This window comes from Mchenga conophoros, linkage group LG10, assembly GCF_057382185.1.
Source record: "Mchenga conophoros isolate Kocher_MC1m ecotype Shallow Benthic linkage group LG10, M_conophoros_male_GT1.1, whole genome shotgun sequence".
NCBI lineage: Eukaryota > Metazoa > Chordata > Actinopteri > Cichliformes > Cichlidae > Mchenga > Mchenga conophoros.
The window spans coordinates 18,436,441-18,460,518 of NC_140535.1; the positions used below are offsets into that span (position 1 = coordinate 18,436,441).

Here is a 24,078-nt window from a genome sequence, read left to right on the forward strand (position 1 = left end):
GTGCTTTTGTGTTTTAACTTATTATTAAGTCACTTTTATAACAGGTTTAAAATCGTAGTAATTCATCATTTATTAATCATGTTTGGGGGAATATTTGAGCCAAATTCCCACTTGTTTTCTTTTGTGAAAAGAATAACAAATAACAGCTTAGAAACAATCAATAAAGCCTCTATGTCAACTTTTACCGAGAAAAATATTGACAAATCTAATATTTCTTATTGCCAGTAAAATAACTGAGAGCATAAATCTTCCATTTGGAGAAAATTGAAAGTCTACCTCGAAGGCTTAAGGTTTGAAGAAGTATCTAATTATTTCTGATATAAAGAGAATATACATCCATCTAAAAATGGATACAGTGATGGGTGTTGGATTTGGATTATGAGACAGTTCGGTGGTGTGTTTTATTGTGAAATACTAAAAAATCATCCAACTCATGGCCACTTAAGGTTAGCTCAAAAGTCCATCCATCCATCCGTCCATCCATCCATCTGTCCATCCATCCACCAGGGGCTAGTAAAAGCTGTCACAACATGTGTGGAGAGGCAGGGGTCCCCCCACATCATGTTAACATGAAAAGGTTAACATGAAAAGAGTATTCTTAGGACGCGATTACAGAAACAAGGTGTACGATGTCATCAACACTAGTAACAAACAGACCCCTCTTAAAAGTGAGTCCTTTAGAAGCTAGGGAAGAGGAAACAAGGCTTGGATGTTCAACAGTATGAATTAACATATGCCACATAAACTAAAATATATAAATACATAAAAGAATAAAAGATATAAAATCATTAAACTGATCCCAAGATTCTGCTTGCTCAATGAAAGGTGTCCCAGTGAAGTATTCTTTCCAGTAGTGCTGTGCAGTGCTGCAAATTTTGATATAAATCCAATACCAAGCAAATTGCCGATATCAGTGCAGGTACCGCTACTCTGTATGGGAATTTCTTTTATTTATGTATTAATCCCATTATTTTATCGTATAATGCCTTGGTGCCACTGGTTTTTAACATGTCTCACACCCATACAGTAAGACAAATGGTGGGGGTCTAGTAAGGAAGTTGGTGGAAGCAGACCACTCCACAGGAAGAATCTTTTGTCTCTTTGAGGACTCTGGGAGGTAGCAAGGGAGTGTGAACCTTAAGGTGTGCAACAGCTGTGTACTGCCTTTTGTTCCTGGAGAAGGTATTTAACTGAGAGCCATGTTAGGGTCAGGAGACGCTGCTGCCCCGTGATCATGCAGGCTCTCCACCAAGCTTGGTTATCTGTTCTTTGTGAAAATTCTAAACTCGAAATCACTGTGATTTTTACTTTCCACAATACTTAGTTAAGACAATAAATTACACCTTTCAGCTTTCATGCATATTAAAACAGGGTTGGTTTTTTTTTAGATCTGGTATGTAAATGTGTCTATAGGCTATAAATAAAATAAATTCAGGTTCAGACATTTTTGATAGCTCATTTTCCCCGTGTTAGTATCAATCTGATCCCAATACCAGCACTGATGTTGATACTATCGAATCAATCCACCAACCTCTATTTTCCACTCCAGGCATCACTCCATCCTCATGCTTCACCACCACAGCTACACTCTGCCTGGTCTGCCAGTATCTGTCAGCTGCCTCCTGAGTCCCACAGAAACAGAACAACACTTGGGGTGGCCATTCCTCCCAGTCATACCCCTCCAGTTTTCATTTTCAGTGCCCAAGTTAACACTGAACTTCCTCACTACTGTAAACTGCGGCTTGGTGAGTAACCTGAAGGTGCAGGGAACTAACCATCAGGAGGGATATAAGTATACCGACCCCTGCTTGATGTGCATTGGGACACCGAACAGTGGAACAAGTCCAGCCTGTTTGCAGGAAATTGGTTCCAGAGTGGAATTGGAATAAATTTAACCAGTATCTCTCCTTCCCCACCAGAGAAGTGACGTTCCATGCTTAAAGCCACGAAGCGCTGAACCCCTTCAGTACAGACTTCCTGTGGATGCTGGAAGCACAGGAAGATGGAGCCATGTGGTTTGTTGGGCTGAAAAAAATTATCCTTTGATTAAAATATGATAACTGGCTGCAAAAAAATAAAGATGGCTACAGATAAAATGGTAAAATCAAGGCTTTTTGATTGAAGCTCACAAAAAAAATGGATGGCTAGATCTAGCTTAATATCCTTCATATAGACATTTGCATGCGATCCAGCAGTTTGGTACTTCTGCACATAACACCTATCAAAGCAATAATATTACAGATTTAAATCTTTCAGCAAATTTGACAAAGCTAAGGTATATAGGTATATATAGTTAGACCTGGTATATAGTTAGACCTGCTGTGATGTGTGGTTTGGTGACAGTGGTACAGACAAAAAAGCAGGAGGTTGAGCTGGAAGTGGCAGAATTGAAGTTGCTAACATTTTCGTTGGGAGTGACCAGGAGGGACAGGATTAGAAATGAGTATGTCAGAGAGAGAGCTCAAGTTGAATGGTTTGGGGGCAAAGTTAGAGAGGCAAGGGTGAGATGATCTGGACATGTGCAGAGGAGGGGTAGCGGATATATTGGACAAAGGATATGAATATGGAGCTGTAGACAGGAGGACAAGAGAAAGACCACAGAGATGATCAACTCAGGTGTAAACGAGTAGGATGCTAGAGATGGGGTAGCAGATGATCTGCTGTGGAGACTCCTAAAGGGATCAGCTGAAAGAAGAAGAAGAAGACATATTTCTCGCATGGGATACAACCCCTTTGGCTACAAAGCCTGCTTGACAGTAAGGAAGTATCGGTCGGGGCTCAAGAGTTGGGATCGGAAGGTTGCCTTGTCTTGGTCGTTGTGTCCTTGGGCAAGACACTTCACCCGTTGCCAACTGGTGGTGGTCAGAGGGTCCGGTGGCACCAGTGTCCGGCAGCGGCAGTGTCCGGTAGCCTCGCCTATGTCAGTGCGCCCCAGGGTGGCTGTGGCTACAATGTAGCTTGCCATCACCAGTGTGTGAATGTGTGCGTGAATAGGTGGGTGACTGGATGAGTAAAGCGCTTTGGGGTCCTTAGGGACTAGTAAAGCGATATACAAATGCAGGCCAAGTATGAAAAACATGTCCGCTCAGTAACGTTTTGCAAGAAAATGCAGTTTTGCTGGTCCTGTTAGGTCTTCCTCATTCTCAGTGTGCTGGTTCACAAGACTCCTCTGACAAATTGAGTGGTAATTGAGTCATTCACTGACCCCTCACTTTCCATCAGGAGAAGAATCATACCTCGGTGGCACAAATGCAACCCACTCCAAGCTGTATTTATTCCTGACAGATGGGCTGATTGCAGCTGCTTTCTTCAGTCTAACGTGACATCTTATTGCCATTACTTAATTCCCCCCTCAGTCATCATCTCCTGACTCACTGAAAGGGGTGGATACCTCTCCCTCCTGTCTTTCAGGCTCCATTGCATCCACACCTCCTCCCAGTCTTTCCCTTTTCATAGTCTTACTCTTACTCTTTATGTGCTCCATCTTTCCCTTCATTTATGCCCATTTCTCACTCTCCTGATGCAGTTAGAAAGCAAACCTTAAGCTTTTCACAAGTATTGAAAGAGGATAATGTACGTGCCGATCTCATTACTACAATAAAATACTCTGCCTGCTCAAATGTCTGGATTTGGGTTTGACTAATTCAAAGGATCTGAAGAAAATTATGGCTTACTTATTAAAGCACTCTGCTCTTTGTGAATGTTTTTCTCTCTTTTGGGCACCGTTTCTAAAACTTTCATTAGAGTAACTAAGACGCTAGTAGAGATGCGCCTCAGTGAAGGGTGTAACGATACATGGAGTCTCTATTTTTCTTATTTCTCTTAATACTTTGTCAGCTTTTACAATTTTACCAGTAGAATCACCACAAAAGAGCTTTTCTTAGCCTTATCTATGGTGAAATACACTGAGTCGTTAAGTAAACACCCCTCTTTTTCATATGGACTTTTCCTGGCGCAAGTTTATCTTACATATTTTCCACCTTATTATTATTTTATATAGCAGCCCACATGGACTGGAAACCAGGGTGTAGCCTGCCTTTCCGGACTGGGGCATGGTCCAGGCCGACTTAGTTGGCTCATCAGTCAAGAAAAATAGATGGATGGTATGATTAGAAACTTTAAGAATTATCTCCTCTGTATTTCATCTCCCTCAGTGTCTTTCAAGCTAGAGTGATTTCTCCCCAGCAACATAGACTTGAAATAAATCACCAGGTTTCCCTCATTCTTTTCAACGACTTTTCCATGCACTGCTCTCTTCTGATTTACTGACACTAATTTCAAAGTTCCTCATGCATATCTCAGATAGCGACACTTTTGAAGGAGTATTACAACCTCAAATCCAACAAAAGTGGAATTGTAAAAAGAAACAGGATGAACACAAAAACGTACCAAATGTTTAAAATGAGAAAAATTTGCAATTTTAAGAAAAAAGTAATGTAATTTTGAATTTAATGCAGCAACATTGACATTTTAAACATCTGGGAACATAAGAGTGGAGCTTCTGAACTTTTGGATCTGTTTGAGGACTACAGCTGCTCAGCAGCCCTGGGTCTTCTATGAGCTATTTTTGCTTTTATGATGTGCCAAATGGTTTTTTTTTTTGTTTGTTTTTTGGTAAAGCAGTGATTTCCATGCCCGTTTTGAACAAAGTGCCACTCTATGGAGTGAAGATCACAGCAATCCAATATTGATTTTTGCCATTATTCCTTATTCACAGAAATTTCTTCATTCTCTGAATCTTTTGTTGTCACAATTTGTAGAAGATTCAAAATCAATGCAATTTTACAATTATAATTTACAATTTTATGCCCAATCATATTACTGACCGGATGCCAATAAACCTAATCAGATGAAAAATGTTTCTCCACCACTTTAGCCCCCCCCCCCCCCCCTTTACTTTTCCACCACAACCTTTTTTTTAGATGTTTTCCTGCCGTTAAATTCATAGTGTGTTACTATTAGTAAAATGTCACAGTTTAATTTTTTATGTTTTTTCTGTGTTCTATGTTGTGAGTAAATTATGGATTTATGAGATCTGCAAATCATCGCATTCTGTATTTATTTACAGTTTACCTAATGTACCGACCTTTTTCAAACTGGGGATTTATTAATATTGAAAACATTATAATGTGGATGGTATCATAGTACCATCACAACCACAGAGCTCAGATAGGGCGCAAAAACACAACACGAATTATTCTTGTTAATAAAAATTCATGAACACGTATCTGTGCATGCGTTTTCTTGTCTTTTTGCAAGTATGTGTATATGCATGTGTTTGTGTGGGTGCGCTTGTGCACTGATCCTCATGAGGACAAATTCAGATGTTTCCAGCGTATTTATTGTATATCATTATCGCTCAGTTGAGAAATACTGAGGTAAGCAAAATGATGACTGAAAAAATGGAATCAGGCTTGTACAGATGTTTTGGCAACTATTTATTCAACAATTTCATTTCATACATACGAACCTCTAAATTAAATATAATAAATCCCACAGACAATGGGAGAGAAACACCTCCGTTACGGTGCTATATATCAAATCAAGCTTTCGGAGTACAGCTTGATATCAAACCCCCTATTTCACCAAGGTACATCAGAGGCTGAACTAACATTTGTCTAGCTCTAATCCTGATCTTTACTGAGCCTCACTGTGGATATTTTGTATTTAGTGAGAGACAGTGCCTTGCAGCACCTGCCACCTAAAGACTGATATACATAAAGATGTGTGTTGCTACAAAGGGAAACATGATAAAGGACAAAAAGCACTGAACCGCTTACATAAGCTAAAATTAGATTCTGTTAAAGACACCTTCCATCATTTTTGAAACGCAGTAATTTGCAGCATATTTCTAAATCTCAGTATTTCAAGTCAGTGATCAAAAAATTAAAAAAGAAAAGAAAAAAAGTTTCCTTAGTCTAATATTCCAATGACAGCAAGGTGACAGAATTATTGAAGAGTCACTGAATCATTTTTTATTATCATTGTGATAATCTTAAAACTCAAAAAATACATGGTGTCAGCACACAGGGACTAGCAGAGTGAAAAGTGCTCACAAGTCCCCATTTTAAGACAGGAAACAAACAAACAAACGAACAAAATCTAAATGAAATATATTCCTGAGATGCAAAACAAAAGAAACAGATATAATAATAATAAAAAAAGAAACATCACTACATGCGATTGTGTCACATGTTGTCATCGGTGTGACAGTAAAGAAATTGGGCTGATTGATTCTTGTGTCACTATTGCGGAGTGATAGAGAAGTGCACTGAAGCCATACTGTACAGCAAAGACATCTGAAGAGCCAGAGGAAGGGAGATGGGACAGGAACAAGCCATGTCATGTTACAAGCACTACTGTAGAGAACACATTTGCCATTAAACTCATGTATTAAAAAAATATAAACCATAAGATTAAAAAAAGGAGAATTTCTGACAGACTATAACCCAAAGTGTCCATTACGCTCACTTCTGCTTATAAGCAGATTTTAATATTTTGAATACTAACGTGGGCCTCTAATTTCCTGGAAGTTAAAAAAATATGTGTGTGTCATTACTGCCTGCGATGTTTGGTGACCCGATTTGCTTCGAGGTCAGCGTGGTACGATGAAACGAGTGTCTTTTTTTTAGCAGGTTTGTAAAGCTTTATTAATCACACATCGCATCAACTTGTCTGATTCCTCTTTAAATGAGCCCAGGAGGGTGGTTCAGTGGCAAACTTCAGGTGCAGAGTCACAAGGCACTAATATAAAGATTTTCAAATATGTGTTTTAATGTGACTTTATAAGATACTCTGTAATCTGGTAATTTTTTAGGCAACAATATACTGTATCAGCCCACATTGTAAACAGTAACAGTAATTTGAGATCATACAGTTACCGTCTTTTGCATTCAGAACAGAACACACGAGATGATTACAGATAGAAGTTTTATCAACTCAAAGCGAATGGTCTCACAAACCCACGAGGAACTGTGAAACTATAAACAATCTTCCAATTTAACCCACTGCAAGCAGCTTACATCCCATAAAAGGTGTGGGTTTTGTGCATTTCAACCTGACAAATCCTAGGCAAAACAGTAGCCTATACATGAAACTTTTTTTAATGTGATTTTGCACAGGCTTGTTTGTGTCTCCGCCAACCTGGAAATTGTTCACAAAACTGGGTGCAATTTCATGTCGAAATTACTGCCAGTATTGCACTGTTAAATCTGCATAAATGCACAACCGCAGCTCCCTGACTCGCACCTTCAGTTGAAGAAAGCGGGTTTGTTTGGAGCCAGGAAATTAGAGACTTGCAATCCCACAAAATGGACTTGTGCCCAATGAAAATGGCACTGCGGCTCTGTTAGTGCCTTTACCGTCTTGCTGCCAGGATGAAATTAAAGGCTTGTGATCTAGCGAATATTAACCCAACTGATAAACGTTGAAAATCAAGGAGGCAACGCGTTTAAAGCTTATTTTCAGCCGACAACAATACAGAAATAAAACAAAGATAGCCAAGATATAACAGAGCTACAGTTGATCCTGTCGTAGTGCATGGTCGTATGTGCCAGGCTGCTAAAATAACAAATTAAACAAGATTCAGGTTTGGTCTAATGATTATAAAAATCCATTTGCAACAAATTAGCTCATTACTATTATGTCAAAACAAACATTTACATGTGAGTTTCAGAAAGAAAAAACAAACCTCAAAACAAAGCACAGATTTTACTAATTACTAAGAAATATCCACCACATTGGTCAGAGTGCATACTTGAGTAAATGGCAACTGTTTAATTACTAATGCCAGCATCAACTCATCACTGCAGACCCGGTTAATTCTCAGTGTGTTTGATATGAAACCGCCTAACTTGTTTCTCTGACTTCAGAATCAACAAAGTCATTCAACTACTTTCCTGTTTCAAAGTTGGAGTTGTAAAGCAACACCAAGTGTGATCGACACCATCAGTGATTTAAGACACAATGAATAGAACGAGATACAAAACCAAAAAAAAAGAAAGAAAGATAAAGATGTTAAATCATTGTAAGAAATGTATCTACACATGTAAAACCCAAGGTTTGCTAGAACATGTTAGACTAGAACACTTTGTGTAGAGCATTTGTGGTGACGCTGAAGTTGAACCTGTATATAGTGATATGCTCAGTGCACTAAAACTGTGAGATATGGAAACTGTGGCAAAGCTTCTTTATTTTCAAAACAAACAAATAATTGCTTTTAAAAATGTATTAAAATGTCAAAACCCCCTAAATCCTACATCGATGATGAAAGGTAAAACTGAGTAGATTGACTTAATTATTCCCAACTTGTGGTTCACTCGAGAAGTGCTCGAGTAACAAAATACAGACAAAAGATTTTTGCTGACCCTATTTGCATAATGTTGTAAATTAGACCACCAAAATGGAGACAATTGGCCCAAAATATTATTGCCCTTGATTATAATTTGCTCCCTGGTAGCAGACTAGTGCCTTGCTTTTGAGCATTTAGGATCATTCCTTCGAAGCCAAACTTCTCCAAACTCATGAAAGATGAAAGGTTGCTGACTATGACGCGTCATGGCTGTCTTAATATGTGGAAACTTGGAGGTATTGTTTCTTTTGATTTCAGCTCCAAATTCTATTACCTCAATTTCCATGGAAAAGCAGCTTATTCCGGAGTTTTGCATGTTTGATTTGCCAAATGTCCTAGAACATCAACTTCTTCAGATTTGGAGCAACTAGGGTCAGGCCACAAACACACAAAGCCACCGTTTTCCCAAAATCAAGGTACAAATATACCATCTTCATTGTGGTTCTCTCTTAAATAAATTTCAATTTCAAATAAATTAAACATGAAAAAGAACCAAACAAAAACATGCTAATGTGTATTACCAAAATTTAGTTCTCACACATTATTTACATGCCTTGTGCCAAAACAAAAATACATTTGTTTTAAAATTTCTCTAATGAGGATAATGTAATGGAAAAAAAAGTAATTAGATAAGGTGGCTAATATACATATTTGAGCAAATACAGGAATCCAGAATTTAACAGCAATTTTCACAACCAACCACATTGTAGCAGACACAATATACAGCAGGGAGCTTAACCATTAAAACCAAAAAAATATTAGAAACATTTTCTTTTTAAATATAAAAACATGATTTAGCTTACATTTTCAAAAAGATGCACTGCACTTTTTTTTTCTTCAGAATTGAATCAAAGACAGCCTTGTCATCTTCTCGTTACCCATTTGAATGAAAGAACCGTTCACAAGGCGATCTAGTTGTTGGCAAATGAACACAGTAACTCATTCAGACAATTTTGTGCTTTTCTATTTGTTTTCAGTTTTTTTTAAGTTTTGGAAAAGAGGCCCCTGCAGATCCCTGACCCAGCACTCACACCATTTGTTTCTTTTTCTATTTGCTTTTTTTTTTCTTGAAGACCCCGTGAAATGGAAATGAAAGTTGAGTTAATGGAGACAGACTGGGAAAATAGGCATAAAAAGCATGACAAGCTGATGAGGGCAGCTTCACTAAACTATTAAAAACTATTTAAAAATAAATTTGAAGGTGACAGAATCAAAAACAATGACAGTAATCAAACAGATGTTATTGGTCTGGTCTTGTTTTAACACCTTATGGTTGAGTTTACATTTCACGGGTTCTTCAAGCCTTAAAATAATTCCACTGTGACAAACGATAACCAAATTATTCAAAGTGAAAAGCTAAAGTTATTTGAATACAATTTATACAGCCTATACAGAGAGAGGAGAGTGACTCTTTCTGCACACCTGAACCCTTTATGGAAAACACAAACTACCGTAAGCTGTCCAGATGACACTGAAGGTGATGGTGTTTTGCTAAACCGCTGCCTGGACGGTGCAGGACTATACAGGTAAAAGTACCTGGGCAGCACATTTAGCAAGTGGTTTTATATACTTGATTATGCTTGCTGAAAAGGAATGCTTGACCTGGCATCTTTCATATATTTTTGGTGTGTTTTTCTCTGCTCTAAACAATACCACACTACCCTTTATTACTCCTACCCTAATAATGCAAATCATATTGTACACTTACTGTATCTGATAAACCTTGCTACAGTGTTACACAAATCCTTCTTCGTATCTTACAAGGGTCAATGGTTTAATTACAACTCTATTTAGAGGGAGATGGAATAGGGAAAAGTGGATCACCTAAAAGTACCATATTTAGTGTGACAGACATGTATAAGGCGTAAATAGCACAAATTGTCATTCAAAAAGAAAAAGAAAACAGAAAAAAAAAGATTCGATGCGTAATAAAAAGCTGTGAGCTAAGCAATGGAATGATGGCTAAGGTAACCATCTACAAAGCATTTACATTGCTACTGACAGACGATACATGAAGGCATTGACAGAAGTTCAATGGCGTCTGTATTTTTAGGCACCGTGTTGATGTGAGAGATGATATGTGTTCGTGGATGTGTGTGAACAGGAATATGTGTTTGGGTGTCTGCTTGGTGGGGAAGAGGAGCAAAGACTAACGAGAGGGCTAAGGAGCAGTCATGGTAGATTTACAGATTTCTAGGTATTCATGTTGAAGATGAGGAAGTGACAAAGGGGCAACTTCAGCAGCAACAGCAAGCTGCCAGTGAAAAACATCTGCCAAAAGCAAAAAACAACAAACAAAAAACCCCCAAACCAATGAAAAAATAAAGGACAAGATGTAAATGACAGAGATCGTTTCAACAGAAGGAAATAACAGGAAAACACACTGGGAACTTGTCTGTTTGTGGACTGCCTGTGGGTTCCTTGTTGACATGATGGGGGCCAGTGGCCGGAGGAGAACAAGAAAAGTGGGAGACGGAAAGAGAGAATAAGAAGTACAGAGATCAAAAGAAGGAAATGAGAAGGCAAGAGCTGCACAGCTCCCCCTGCAGTCTAAATGAAGTATTCTTTCTTTTCTTCCGCGTGCGCGTGGTTTCCCTCAGCGTTGATGATGGCTGTGTCGGCATCGGGGGCATCATCCGCTCCTTTGGCCTCGTTTGTCAAGTATGTTCCTGTGGCAACGAAAAAACAAACTTCTATTGAGGAAAACAAATACCAAGCAGCCCTGCATGGTGTTGGCTGCCTGAGGCGAAAAAACCCCCACATCTGAAGACAACATCAGTAGTGTTACATTATTCATATCTAAAACAATGAGGAGCTGGGATAGTGTAGTGGAGTATTTAAATAAAGCAGAGTTAAATTTGCGAGACCCTGCATCGATACAGCAGAATAGCATCAACACCTCCTACGTTGCGTGTGACGACCATCAGAACTCACAGCTGCAAGTCCAAATTGAGCTCTTAGCTTAAACTTAGAAGTTAATGTTGTGGGATTAGTGACGAAAACCGAGCAGCAACTTGGAATTCACTTTATTTCCACTCTTCTTTGCGAACTTGGAGCTAAACTGTAACAAGTTTGAGAATCAATCGATCACTTTCTGTTTGAGAAGTGATTTACATTTACACATACAGGAAGCACATTTAATTGCGTAAACGAATTTCTTCCCTCACATTATTACTGTTTGTCTAATACTGTCTGGGAATAAAATGCTTTTTTTCCCTGTGGTGCCAAAGTGGATTTATGAATGTTTATTTTCTCCCATCATCATCACAACTAAATTGAAATAATATTACGGACCTCTGCGCAATTAAAAAACTCCATTCCCATTATTGATAAATACATGGATAGAGAGTGAATTACAATAACAATATGTGCTATTACTTTGTGCTGCATATCAAAGGCACATATTCATTAACATTTCTGATGTGTGGATGGTGTAAGCTTTCCCACTTTTGTTTTACTCTTGAAGGTGTAACTTGGGAATTGGGAAAGGACTGTATTCTAATGGGACAAGAAGGACATGCTCCACTAGCTCCATGAGCCTTGAAAGCCGTAGGTCTGGTCCACTGTGGATTTTACCTTTATGCCTGGCCAGGTATCTTCCCAGAACGATGATTAGACACAAGGTGACAAAGACCACTACAGCCACCACTCCTCCGATCAAGGCATGGTCAGTGCCGTGCTGCCCAAGAGCATTGGGATCTGAGGAGAGACGCCGAGAGAGAGACAAAGAGAGCTGATGAAAGTGCCAATTGGTGAGGTTAGGGAGTAAGAGAAGAGAACAGCAGACAGTACACAACAGAGCAAAGAGGAAGGAGATGATTATTTCCAGCTCGTTCCTGCTTTAACGATTGTTCTAAGCTGCTATCATTTGGTTCACATCATGCAGTCAGAGCAGAGCTTTGTAGCTGTCTGAGAATAATAAAATAAAGAGAGAGGGGAAGAGAGACGGACACCAGATTTACACAAAGAGACAAGCAGGCACACATTCGCCCTGCAAAATGAAGGAAAAAGAGAATGAAAGAGGGACTTGGAGAAAAGAAGTGAATAATTCAGGAGCACCCTCACAGTGCCGTAAGAGTCCCCAACATGCAAACCAGGGCAGTAGTGGAAGAGCAGTACACAGTAAATAAATCATCACTTGGAAAATAAAAAGGGGTGGGGGGGGGGGGGGGATCAATCTCTTTCTGATTCTTAGCCAGAAATTGTTGTTGGGAAAATGAATAAGGAGTCAATACAGGTCTCCAGCTGCTGGATAAGCAGTAGAGATGATAGTCATGAAAGAGAAAGGAATCTGCCTGTCCACACCTCATGCTAAAACTCATCAAAGGTTTCCCTTTCTTCTAACAAAAGCTTATTTCCTTTATTCGCACTGACTTCCTCTTTTCACAAAGTCTGGTTTTCAGGTTATTCAAGGTAAGACACGACACCGATGCGCTGACAGCATACGGACATGTTGTAGGTGGATCTAAAAAAAAGAAGGTGACAGTGACAGCAGTGGGGAAGATAGGTAACGGAATGGCCTGTATTATTCATATCAGTCTATGACACCTGAGAAATTAGTACTTATCTCATTATCCTCTCCGAGGAATGCCACATGCAACCCTGCCCCAGTCTGTGTGCAGTGTGTGGGCTCGTGATAGCTAAAATACAGCAATGTCAGAGCAGGGCAGGCAGTGATAGGAGGATGGTTTAGCCATACAACACACGTCGTATATTGACACTGTTTCTCTTCAGTATTCTCCTTTTCTTTCTCTGTCTGCCCATGTGGCCAAATTGAACAGCTGGCTTGCTCTCGCTCCATAAGTCTCCATGGTCCGAGTGACCAGGCTGTCAGACTTCACTGCCTCCCAGTGGACACACGCACTCAAATTGACACACACACACACGCATATGCACAGACGTTTGTGGTTTCACTGCGCCGCAGTTCTGCTTGGTCAGTGGAGCAAAGAGTAGAGGAATGTTCCCCTGGCAGGACCCAGCAGGGCGAGGACTAGGGCATTAAGTTACACACATGGTTGTGTCTCCTCACCTCCACCTGTCAGGACTGTGAGTATTTTTTCTTCTTCTTTTTTTTAAACACACATCATACACTATCACCGTCTGACCGCTTCCGCTCTGGTTTGGCTATTATACAGCCACAAACAAGCCAACTGGATGTCTGATTGTTGTATAGATTACAATGCAAATTTCAAATCCTAAAAAAAAAGCGCTTTCAGTGGCTTCAGAAATAGAAGAATAACCCATTTGGTTCTTACTGACTACGTTCAAACATTTGAAACATTAATGCAATCTTCATAACACGAGTCATACATCGTGCTGCTGCCCCCTCATAGCTCCAAGGCCATGCCAACACTTCCATTTTTATTGATTTATTGGCGATAGCTTAGGGAGTATTATTGCATATGTGAAAAAAAACTTGCAGAATGCCTTTTTAGCTACATATAGAGCTGCTCAGAGTTCAAGTGATATTATTCGAGTCGTCGTCTGCGGCTGAACAAAAGAGGTTTAAATAAAACAAATCAAAATCAGTGTGTGTGTTGATGTGGCATTAGAAAGAAGCATACTAGCCAGATCCTAGACATTATAAACAACAAAAAAACAGCTTAGTCTCTCACCAAACTGTAGCTGGTTATGTTGCATTGGTGGATAGGCTTTGACAAAAATAAGAAGGTCCTGCTTTTGCTGGATCAATCTGACCACCATGAGCCCAACATTATCTTCCTCTCCTCTTGCCTCTAATCCACTCTGCTAAGCAAGAGTTTTTCACTGCACCACGCATACAGAGGATTTCTCAAAGATTTTACAATGTGCCGCGAGTGGTCACCCTATTCAGCCGTTCTTACACATGAATTCCATACACTGTCGAGATAATCAAGCTGAGGCCTTGTCTGAAGTTGTCCTTCTTTAAAAAAGAGAAAAAGAAAAAAGAAAAAAAAAAAGAATACTGCAGGAAATTCTCGACAGAAGATCCTCACTGGAGGAAATCCTCATTTTGATGGGTAGAGCCTGCAGGCTGCAGGACACGTAATTCTCACTTGCTCTGAATTACCTGGGTAATTACCGGCTCTTTTCTCACACGAGCTCAATCAGACTTTCGCGGACTTTGTGCTAGGGAGGTGGGTGGTTAACGTCAGATCCAGCTGATTCTGGATTCTCACATGAGGTCCTGATGTGTAATGTTTAGAGAAGTACAGAACATGTGTGAAAATGTTCTACTCTCCCTACAGACACAGTAAGGGGCCAATAGTTTGAAAGTTGGGACCTCAAATGGGCTGAGGGTACAATGCAGAGGGAGTCTGACTTCATTCTGGGCTAAGGGTGCCATTGATTTTATCTGCATACTGTAGTTGTTTGGTTGTTTTATTAATGTTCAAAATTTCACAACTTTTCAAGCCCCTTTTAAGATAAAGGGAAGACTGTGTGACATTCAAGACCAAATTTTCCAGCACTCCATTAATTTGATATTCATGCAGCGTCAAAAGCTTGCAACATTTACAATGTGTAGATGCCTTTTGTGTGAGTGAGTTAAAAAAGAAAAAAAATCATCTATTCTCCTCTTATGTATTCTGGTCTAGTCCGCTGTTACTCAACGACGGAGAAAATTAAATACAACAAGGCTGTACAAAGAGACAAAGTAAAAATGGACAAAATAGAGATTGATGCACACAAAAAGGCTGAAATTTCACTTGGACCAAGACAAAAGAGGAAAGAAGGGGGAAGAGGAGAGGGATCTAGAGTTGTGGGTTATACATTTTTATGGCTCCAGAACACATTATCTTTTAATAAGGGCAGATACATTCTTCTCTGTGTGATTTAATATGAGAGTGTGGCAGAGCAAACTCTTCTTTTAATATTTATAACACCCTCCTTGTCGCCTGGCCTTGCGAGTTGGGCTTGTTTAATAAATTAAAGAGGGTTCAGGTCTTCTGAAAGAGCCAAAAGTGTAACTGCTCATCTGATCTCTTCCATTGTTGCTGGCTCCATATGGGGTTACTGTGGAAGGGTATGTAATAAAGATACTGTGCACATTTCAAGAGACTGTGTAAAGGCTGGAAATAAAAACGTGTATGCATTAAGCATACATACCTAATGACATGATGTCTAAAAAGTGATATAAGGATTGATGTACTTAAGAACTAAGTGCTGTAAATCCAAAGCAGATATTTTAACACTTTATCTACAACTGTGACTTAAAGAGACTCCTTTGACACTCACAGCTGACAAGTATGTATCTAACACTAAGCTAGTTCGCGTTTGGTTCAGCGGGGCTGCTATCTCCACAGACAGCACGTAAGCAAAAGAAACGTGTGCAGCTTAAGTGTCAAAGAAAGCTTCTTAGAACAGCACACTGCATGTCAACTGCATGTCCTTATCTCACTTTTCAAACGCCGTGTGCTGTCAGTGTCTGAAGAACATCACGAGAAATGTTTGCCACGTGTAAATTATTGTTATAGCTGTACACCATCCACCGGGCCGCCTTTCATCTGCACTGACAGAATCCTTTAATTCGTCATACAGTGCAAGCTATTCAAATGTCCTTTCCATTCTGCTGCTTTAACATACACGCATCTTTCTCCCTCTCTTCCCCTCTCGGTCGTAATTTTGTGAATATTAAAATTCATCCCCCACAGGCACCTTTTCTTCTTTTGTGTTATGCTTTTTTTCGTTCTCAGTTTTAGATTTAGCTCTGTGAAGCAGTGGTTTCAGCTCAGATCAATAGAGCAGAAGCTAGCTTAAGCACGGGCTGCTTATAGAGCTGCAGTGTCCTTGTATCTGTGGTGCGGGTCGGGGAATCTTTCGCTGTGGCAGAACAGAGAATTTTGCAACTGAAACTCAACATATGTCTCCATTCATGAGAAACATAAAAATAAACAAATACATAAATAAATTGGATGCTATTTTAGCAGGAAATATGAAACTTGTTGTACATTAATGGAATGATTACCGAATGGGATGCCAGTAAGTTTAAAAGAGTATGTGTATGGAGCTTATACGTTTTATTGGCTTGGGGACTACTTTTTTGGTTAATGATGCCTGTTGCTTCGAGGTGCTGCAAGAAAAATATGCGACCACCTCTGTCCCTTCATCATAAAACCAAACAGTCTGTGCAAAAACACCAGTGCTTATAATGTACCACACACATCTGTTCCCCTTTTATTACCCATTTAGTAAGTGTAATTAAAATGTGTTTTGATATTTGCCTGCACACTGTTTGGCACGCCTGTCTGGAAACCTTTTAAACTTTTACTTTCATTTGATATAAAATGAGAAAAAAGCAACTCAAAACAACAACTTAGAATATACTGTGAGTTTGAACTCCCACATTAGAGATGGTGAACAAAACAGATTTTTATGATCACAAAGAGGCTGTTTTGTGCAAGTGAAAAGAAATTCATAGTAAAGCTGTCAGTGCCCATTAGTGTAAGCATTCAGAAAAAGGCCAGAATCCTATTGCACAGGCTGCAGTGGATCCATAAATAGACTAAATAATTTCAATACATTGTATCCCTCAGTTTTTATATATTTATTATATTTTTGTATTATACTGGGTAGCTGAAGCCAGCCTATATTTGTGACATTTGAATCACCCTTCCTGATTTTGACAGGCTGTATAGTACACGATATAGTGTTCACTTTTCTTTTTTTAAATTTTTTATTTCTACATTTTTTGCCAAATGCTGATTGTTTCACAGCCACCATGATTTTTTCTGCAGGACTCAGATACAGCTCTTTCAGTCTAAACGGTTCTATTTACAGGTAGCAGCCCAGACATTAGGAATGACAGCAAATACAGCAGCTTGTTGTCACATCGTCTGTTTACACACTCACCAGCCATTCTTTTAGATGCACCTGTTCACTGTTCGCGAAATATGACCATACCTTTGAACCTGGAAAACAATGGGCTGCAACAGAAGAAGATCACACCCAGTGCCACTCCTGTACGCTAAGAAGAGGGAAACTGAGACCACAATTCCCACAAGCTCACTAAAATTGGACAATAGAATTTGGAAAAATGTTGCCTGGTCTGAGGACTTTCTCCTGCAACACTCATATGTTAAAGTCAGAAATTCATTCTGCCTTGTATGAATGGTTCAGACTTCTGATGGTGGTGTAAGGTGTGGGGAATGTTATCTTGGCACACTTTGGGCCTCTAAGTATCAACTGGGCATCATTTAAATGCCACAGCCCACCTGACTATTATTATTCCCCACGTCCAACCCTTAATGACCACAGTGTGCCCATCTTTTGATGGCTGCTCCCAGCAGGATATCATGTGCCATGTCACAAATCTCTAATTATCGCAAACATGCATCATGGCTGTGCAGCCAACTGTGTGATGCTATCATGCCAATAAAGACCAAAGTCTCTGAGGGATGTTTCCATAGATTCATGCCCGTGTGTTATATGTGTAACACAAGTCACACCATAACATCATTGGGTAAGCATAGCAAAAGTGTGCTGTTTCCATGGCAAGGTGCTACATGTTGAGGTACAGCTTCATGACAAAACTTCCTGTGTGCTGCCACAAACAAATCGACCCGTAGTTTACATCCATGTCTATCCAAACTTGATCATTTCATCATCATTTTCATTCTTGCAAAAGTGACCTTTGGAGATCGAACTATAATCACATCCTCAGTCAATGAAACATTCTCATTTTCACAAGAATGGAATACACCTGCATGTATGGACAAATGATGTCAGTCCAGAGTATTCAGAATTCCATCAGATTCACACAGGCGAACAGGCTAATTCCAAAGCTCTTTGTGTCTTTTAGGGTAATAATGTATCTAGTAATAGTCTTTTCTACAACAGTATTTGAAAATACTTCACATTTAACGTGAAACAAAAATGAATTACTTTGTGTTAATTCCTCTGCACTGATGGTATGTTAAAGCCACCGATACAAAAGCTAGAGTGTCGACCATCAGAAAGTAAAGGGGAGAAAGTGGTGAAAAGTGCCTGCAGACTTTGCTTGTTCAGTGAGTCAATTATGCCCAACTTTTTGGCTGAGACTGGAAATTCACCAATCTGCATCTAATGCTGGCTCTACTGCCAAGATGAAAGAGTCCCTGGAGGCTGTAGCAGAGGGCCGAAAGACACTTGTGTGTCCACCTTTGAATGCATGCACCCAAGCCCATGAGAGAATTAAAAAAAAGAGTAATGTTACCAAGATGTGTGTGCTGCCGTGTTTGTGTGTGTCCTTGCACATTACTGTTTGCTGGGTCGTGCGGATTAATTAGATTCTGAAAACAAATTACTTCAGCTAATCATTCAATAAAGCCCACATGTGGACACTATCTTGAATATTCAACCCAGTGGTTTTCTTTTCTTTCTTTCTTTTTTTACTCGCGGAATAAAAAGAAATTGTGGTCAGCAGGGTAACAGCATGGAGTTATAAGCAAAGCAAGATAATTAATCATAAGAATTAATTAAGTCTCATGCAAGAATCATCTATCAAAGCAGCTCTACATTCTGCAAAATCCATAACCTCTTCAAAACAGCAATAAAATCCACCAAAGGAAGAAGCAGAAAGATAGCATCAATGTTACACTTGTGGTAACTTAATCTTGCCTGTGTTGCTGCTGCTTTTCAAATATTTTCCACCACAAACGACACTGCTACATTCTGCTGAAAGAACCGCGCTGTGTGAGCCAACTGCAGCACAGGAACAGCACAAATAATGGCTTAAAGAAATGAGCGATTCTGGATGAAGTAAGCTGCCACCACAAGCCCAACTTGGGGGGTTGGGTGGGAGACAAGGAAGGAAAAATTTATAAAAGGACCAAATAGCACTTCGTGTCAATAAATGAAAATTGGACTGCCTTCTCTGTGTGTATGTGTTTCTTCAAGATTGCCAAAAGTGTCCTCTGCCATTGGGAGTTAATGAAAAGAAGGGCTATTACATGTAATTCATAACAGTAGCCCCAGGATCTAACGATTTCTCTTTTTCTGTTCTACACTTTATTCCAAATTGTTGCTATAATTCTTCCCCAAAGCGAGTTAATGTGACAGGATATCAATAAGCTTTCCTGGCAATAAGTGGAAAGACCTTTGCATTATGTTTTAATTTCTCCAGTGCTCCTAAGCTTTATCGTCCAAAGAGCGGTGTGAAGGTGATCTCCGTTGTCCGATATTTAACCATTTCACCCCAGGGATGCAGCGGCCTGTACCTCTCTGGTTTAAGCACAGCGACTAAAAAGCTGTCCGGGCTACTTGCCCTCCAGAAAATATGTTTTCTGGTCATCACATTGCCTTACCTGTGTCCTTCATTTAAAAGCAAGATCGATATCAATAGAATAAAACAGTTACAAATCCCTCCAAGGATTTTCCCTTATTGAGTTTTCACAAAAGGTTTGTCCTTAGCCTGAATAAGCTTGAATAAGCTTGAATAGAATGTGTGGTTATAGCCAGAAAATGGTCACCTGTGGAGTACAATCAGCTCTTTTGAATTCAAAACACTTTGTGACAGCGATGAAAAGAAATGATTTGAAATTTGAACAATCTCCCTAAATACACAAAGCTTATTATTAAAGACCTTGAATTAACCACCCAATTATTTAGTTTTTAGTTTTGAGATCATTAGTAAGGTTAATTACTGTATTCTCTGATGCATGTTTTCTCACCTATTTTCACTTTTTGGGTTACAAAATCATGTATAATTTAGATTTATTTAAGGCAGATTTAAAACAAATAGCTTGAATGTTATACGTTATAGTCTATATATTATACTATATTACATTCTGACATGTACAGATAGGCTTAATGATGTTTAATAACCTATTTTGGAATGTGAATACAGCCTATATTTAAACTGTCTATGGGTATTTTGTGAATTATGCAGGCAACCACAATCTGGAGTGACTGCAATGCCAGAGCACAGAAGGAACATGAAATGACAGTCAACAATCAGGTGACAGGTTGTCAGTAAACATAAGCAAGTTTACATATGTTACATGTAGTGTGATAATGGCCTGTGTGAGTGTGTGTGTGTGTTTTTCAGGTAAATGATGATTGCCTCAAAGCTGCCATCAGAGTCTGAGCTGCGGGGAGCAGATAGAGCTGTCTCTCCCTCTCCTTTCTCAGGAAGCAAAAACAGACGTTAGTAATGGCAGCAATTACAGGTGAGGTAAAGCCGCTCGTTGTTTCACTGTGTGGTTACATATAGTTTTCAGCATGTTTAGCATCATAACATTTAGAAACTACAGTTTCAGAGCCATGTGGAGTGACATCCCAAACTTTCATTAATGGCCGGCTTGACCCCCTTTTAATTTTCAGAACTGCTTTAATTCTTAATGGCACATATTCAACAACAAACAAACATTTGGAAACATTTCTGAGCACTTTTGGTTCATATTGACAGGAAAGCATCAAACAGTTGCTGCAGATTTGTAGGATGCACACACAAAGGTGCTCTATTGGATTGAGATTTGGTGACTGTGGAGCCCATTTGAGTACAGCGAACTCAATGTCATGTTAAAGAAACTAGTTTGTTATGATTTGAGCTTTGTGACACGGCATGTGATATCCTGCTGGAAGCAGCCATCAGAAGATGGGTACACAATGGCCATAAAGGGATGGATATGGTCAGCAATAATACTCAGACTGTGGTGTTTAAATAATGCTTGAGTGGTACCAAGTGGCCCAAAGTCTGCCAAGAAAATATTCCCGACACCATCACACCACCAGTAGCTTGAATCATTGATACAGGGCAGGATGGAGCCATGTTTTCGTCTGTTCTCTGCCAAATTCTGACTTCCATCTGAATGTTGCAATAAAAATCAAAACTCTCAGTTATAACTTTGAGTCGCTGCCGTGTGATTGACTGATTGGATATTTGCATTAATAAGCAGTTGAAAAGATGTACATAAGCAAATGGCTGGTGAGTGTTTAGATTAATATGTTTCTGGCCACATTTCATCAAAAGAACTTTTTAAAGGAAAGTAATGTTCCCAGTAATAACATTTTTCACATTAAATGCGAAAAAGTAAAGACCTAATTGCTCTCCTTTAATTCTTCTTCAAGGACAGTAAGTTGGGAAAAAAGAGTAACTGCAAACAGAAGTTGGTAAAAATAGGCCTGCAGACTTTGACTTATTCTGAATCTGTTATGCCCAATTCAGCAATCTGCATCTCAAGCCAACAACCTTGCCTTACTATTTGCATGCAGCATTTTGGCCAGTGCACACTTAAGAAGGGAGAAAGCTCAGAGGCTATTCCTGATCTTTGAACTTGTCTCTGCTCTTGAATTCTCCTTAAGTTTGCAGGTACTGGTTTCAGTTTAAAGAGGAGAAGAATAATGATTTGGCTTTGGAGCACCGGCCACAAAAAAGGGAAAAAGGTACAGAGTATCATGATAACCTCCACTGTCAGTAAAAATGCTAACCATCCCTCGTATCAATTAAGACAACTACACTTTGATTAATAGTCCCAAGGTTCTTGTTGCATTCCTTGACTTTTATTTTCTTATCCTCGTGGGAAACAAGACCTTTACTCTACAATCAGGTATAGGGGTATTTTAGTTTTTCCTCTCTTCTCCACAGGAGAAGACACTAGGCATGAATAATTGCTGTCTTCCCAGCAGTGGGGCCTTTTTCTGCAGCAACACCAGGCTACAGGGGCTGGGGTTGGCCACACGAATGCTTATTATGAGAAGTGAATAGTAAATATTTTAAACACCAAAGAAACCCTTGTGCATGATTCACCTTTTAGCATCACAAGGTCAGTGCTAATTTGCAAGCCACAAAAAGCATTTGGCATATTTTAGAGAACTCAAGAGAGAGAACGTGTAGATGTGCGCGCATGTGTGCGTGTGTTGTGCATCAGTGCGTGTGTGTATTCATAATGTGAAGGTCTGATGACATTACATAGACCTCTGATACTTACTGAAAGAGTTATTATAGCCATTAAGACTGACTGGGCTACTGAAGCAGTGTGAGTGTTGGGCATACCTGCCAGCACATCATTAATAAAGAGAATTAGAGACTGCAGTAATGCATCAGTTCTGGCATTATACAATACAAATGAAAACCAGAGGAATCTCTTGGATTTTTGTGCACTACTAGCGCTCTAAAGGTCAACAAGACAAGTAAAGGCATGGGTTTTATCAAATCTAAATTTCCTATTAGCTTCGGTAAGTGTACGATAAAATATTTATTGTCTAATATTCGTACAAGGATAAATAAATGTCTCGGTATATGATTATATTGGCCACTAAAACTCGGAGAGACTGTGTCAGCAAAGTAACACATAAAAAAGCCATTACTGTGAAATCCTACTAGACAATAACATTTTTCATTATGGGAACACATTTTTGTGAATACGGTATATGAAATCCTTTAACAACTGAAAGGAAAGATATTCATATCTGCAGCCAGTTTAAAGTTGCTGTGCAACACGAGTTAAGACAGCATTTTTCATTTACTGTATACAAAAGATGGACATAGCCACTGTGACATCACCCATTGGTTTTAGTGTCAACATTTGGATAAGAGATTGGAGAGCCAGTTTTTCACTTAACACTAGAAAGCTCAGTTGACAAGCGGACTCCTTTTACTGTATAGTTGCACACCAATAGGTAGATAAAATATTAATATTTCACTCGTGAAATCTGAAGCACAAACGTCTTGAACAGCTGTACCACACAGCAAGCCATATCCATGGAAATGCTCCAAAAGGTACCAACAGCATAACTGTCCACCCAATTTATTGACTGCAATTTGCAGAAGTGAGGGCTTACATAGAGTAATCATCTACAGCCAATCAAAGAAACCACAACCCTAATGCTGGTATCCAGATAAATGCATAAAGGGATAGCCGTGCGCTTTCAAAAAAAACCCCAAAACCCCATACGCTGATAAAAGAGCAGAAGGAAAGATCACCGAAACGACAAAGGGAAACCTGAGAACGCATACAGCCTATAGTGCTGAACCTACAGCATGCCTGTGGAGGAAGACAACTTCATTATGCAAAAATACAAAACGTCATGGGGCTGGTAAAGCTCCACAGTTGTTTGCTTTCATCCAGGGCCATAAAAAACCTGGTAATAAATCAAGTAGACAGATGAAAACAGATAGTGAAGTATCCTGTGACTAGGAACGCAGTGAAGGAGTCTGATATTTAGATTCCCTGTAGATATACTGAGAGGCTCAGCTCCTCTTGTGTCTCTGAACTACACAAACAGACATCAGAGAAGAACTGTGGCACACTGATGAAGAACATCCAACAATGTGTGGAAGACTGTTATCTAACAGGGCCTTCAGAGAGATGTAAGGGGGCAGAAGAGATGAAGCGGAAAGGAGAGGAATAACTGAACAAAAGCTTAGAGAGGGACTAAAGCGGAGGAAAGGTAGAAGGGGAGTCAAGCCTCCCAAAGGACTTTAAAGACGGTCATTTACAAAAAGCAGCAGTGATGAGAGGAAATTATTTTGAGATGGAGACCATGATGTTGAGAGGAATGAAGAGAGGGAGCAAAAGAGCACAGACAAGACAGAAGATATCTTGCTTAGATGATGATGAAAAAAAACATACACACATAAATGGAAATGAATAAAGCTGCTTGGGTGAACTGCATGTAAAGGATCAGTGACTCTCTTCTCTTATATTTCACCGTTTATTTGAAGTAATGGGCAATAATTTTTTGCACACCTAAGGAGCAGAGGGTGCAGGGTTTGGCGGTCTAGGAATCTTGTGTGTTGGCTTCATCCAGCTTGTCATTAGGGTGATTTC

The 24,078-nt window shown here is 39.5% G+C and overlaps 1 protein-coding gene across 5 annotated transcripts in view; it reads right to left on the reverse strand.

The window, feature by feature from the left end:
• Positions 1-5,423: 5,423 nt before the first annotated feature.
• The window catches only part of cadm2a (cell adhesion molecule 2a), a 211,446-nt gene continuing 192,791 nt past the window's right edge, over positions 5,424-24,078 (reverse strand). For all 5 annotated transcript variants that reach the window (XM_085289110.1, XM_085289106.1, XM_085289108.1 and 2 more), the window contains 2 exons: positions 11,927-12,049; positions 5,424-11,019 (listed from right to left, as the gene is read on the reverse strand). In XM_085289110.1, the coding sequence (XP_085145236.1) occupies positions 10,901-11,019; positions 11,927-12,049 (242 nt within the window). In that variant the 3' untranslated portion in view covers positions 5,424-10,900. The remainder of the gene's footprint in view (positions 11,020-11,926; positions 12,050-24,078) is intronic.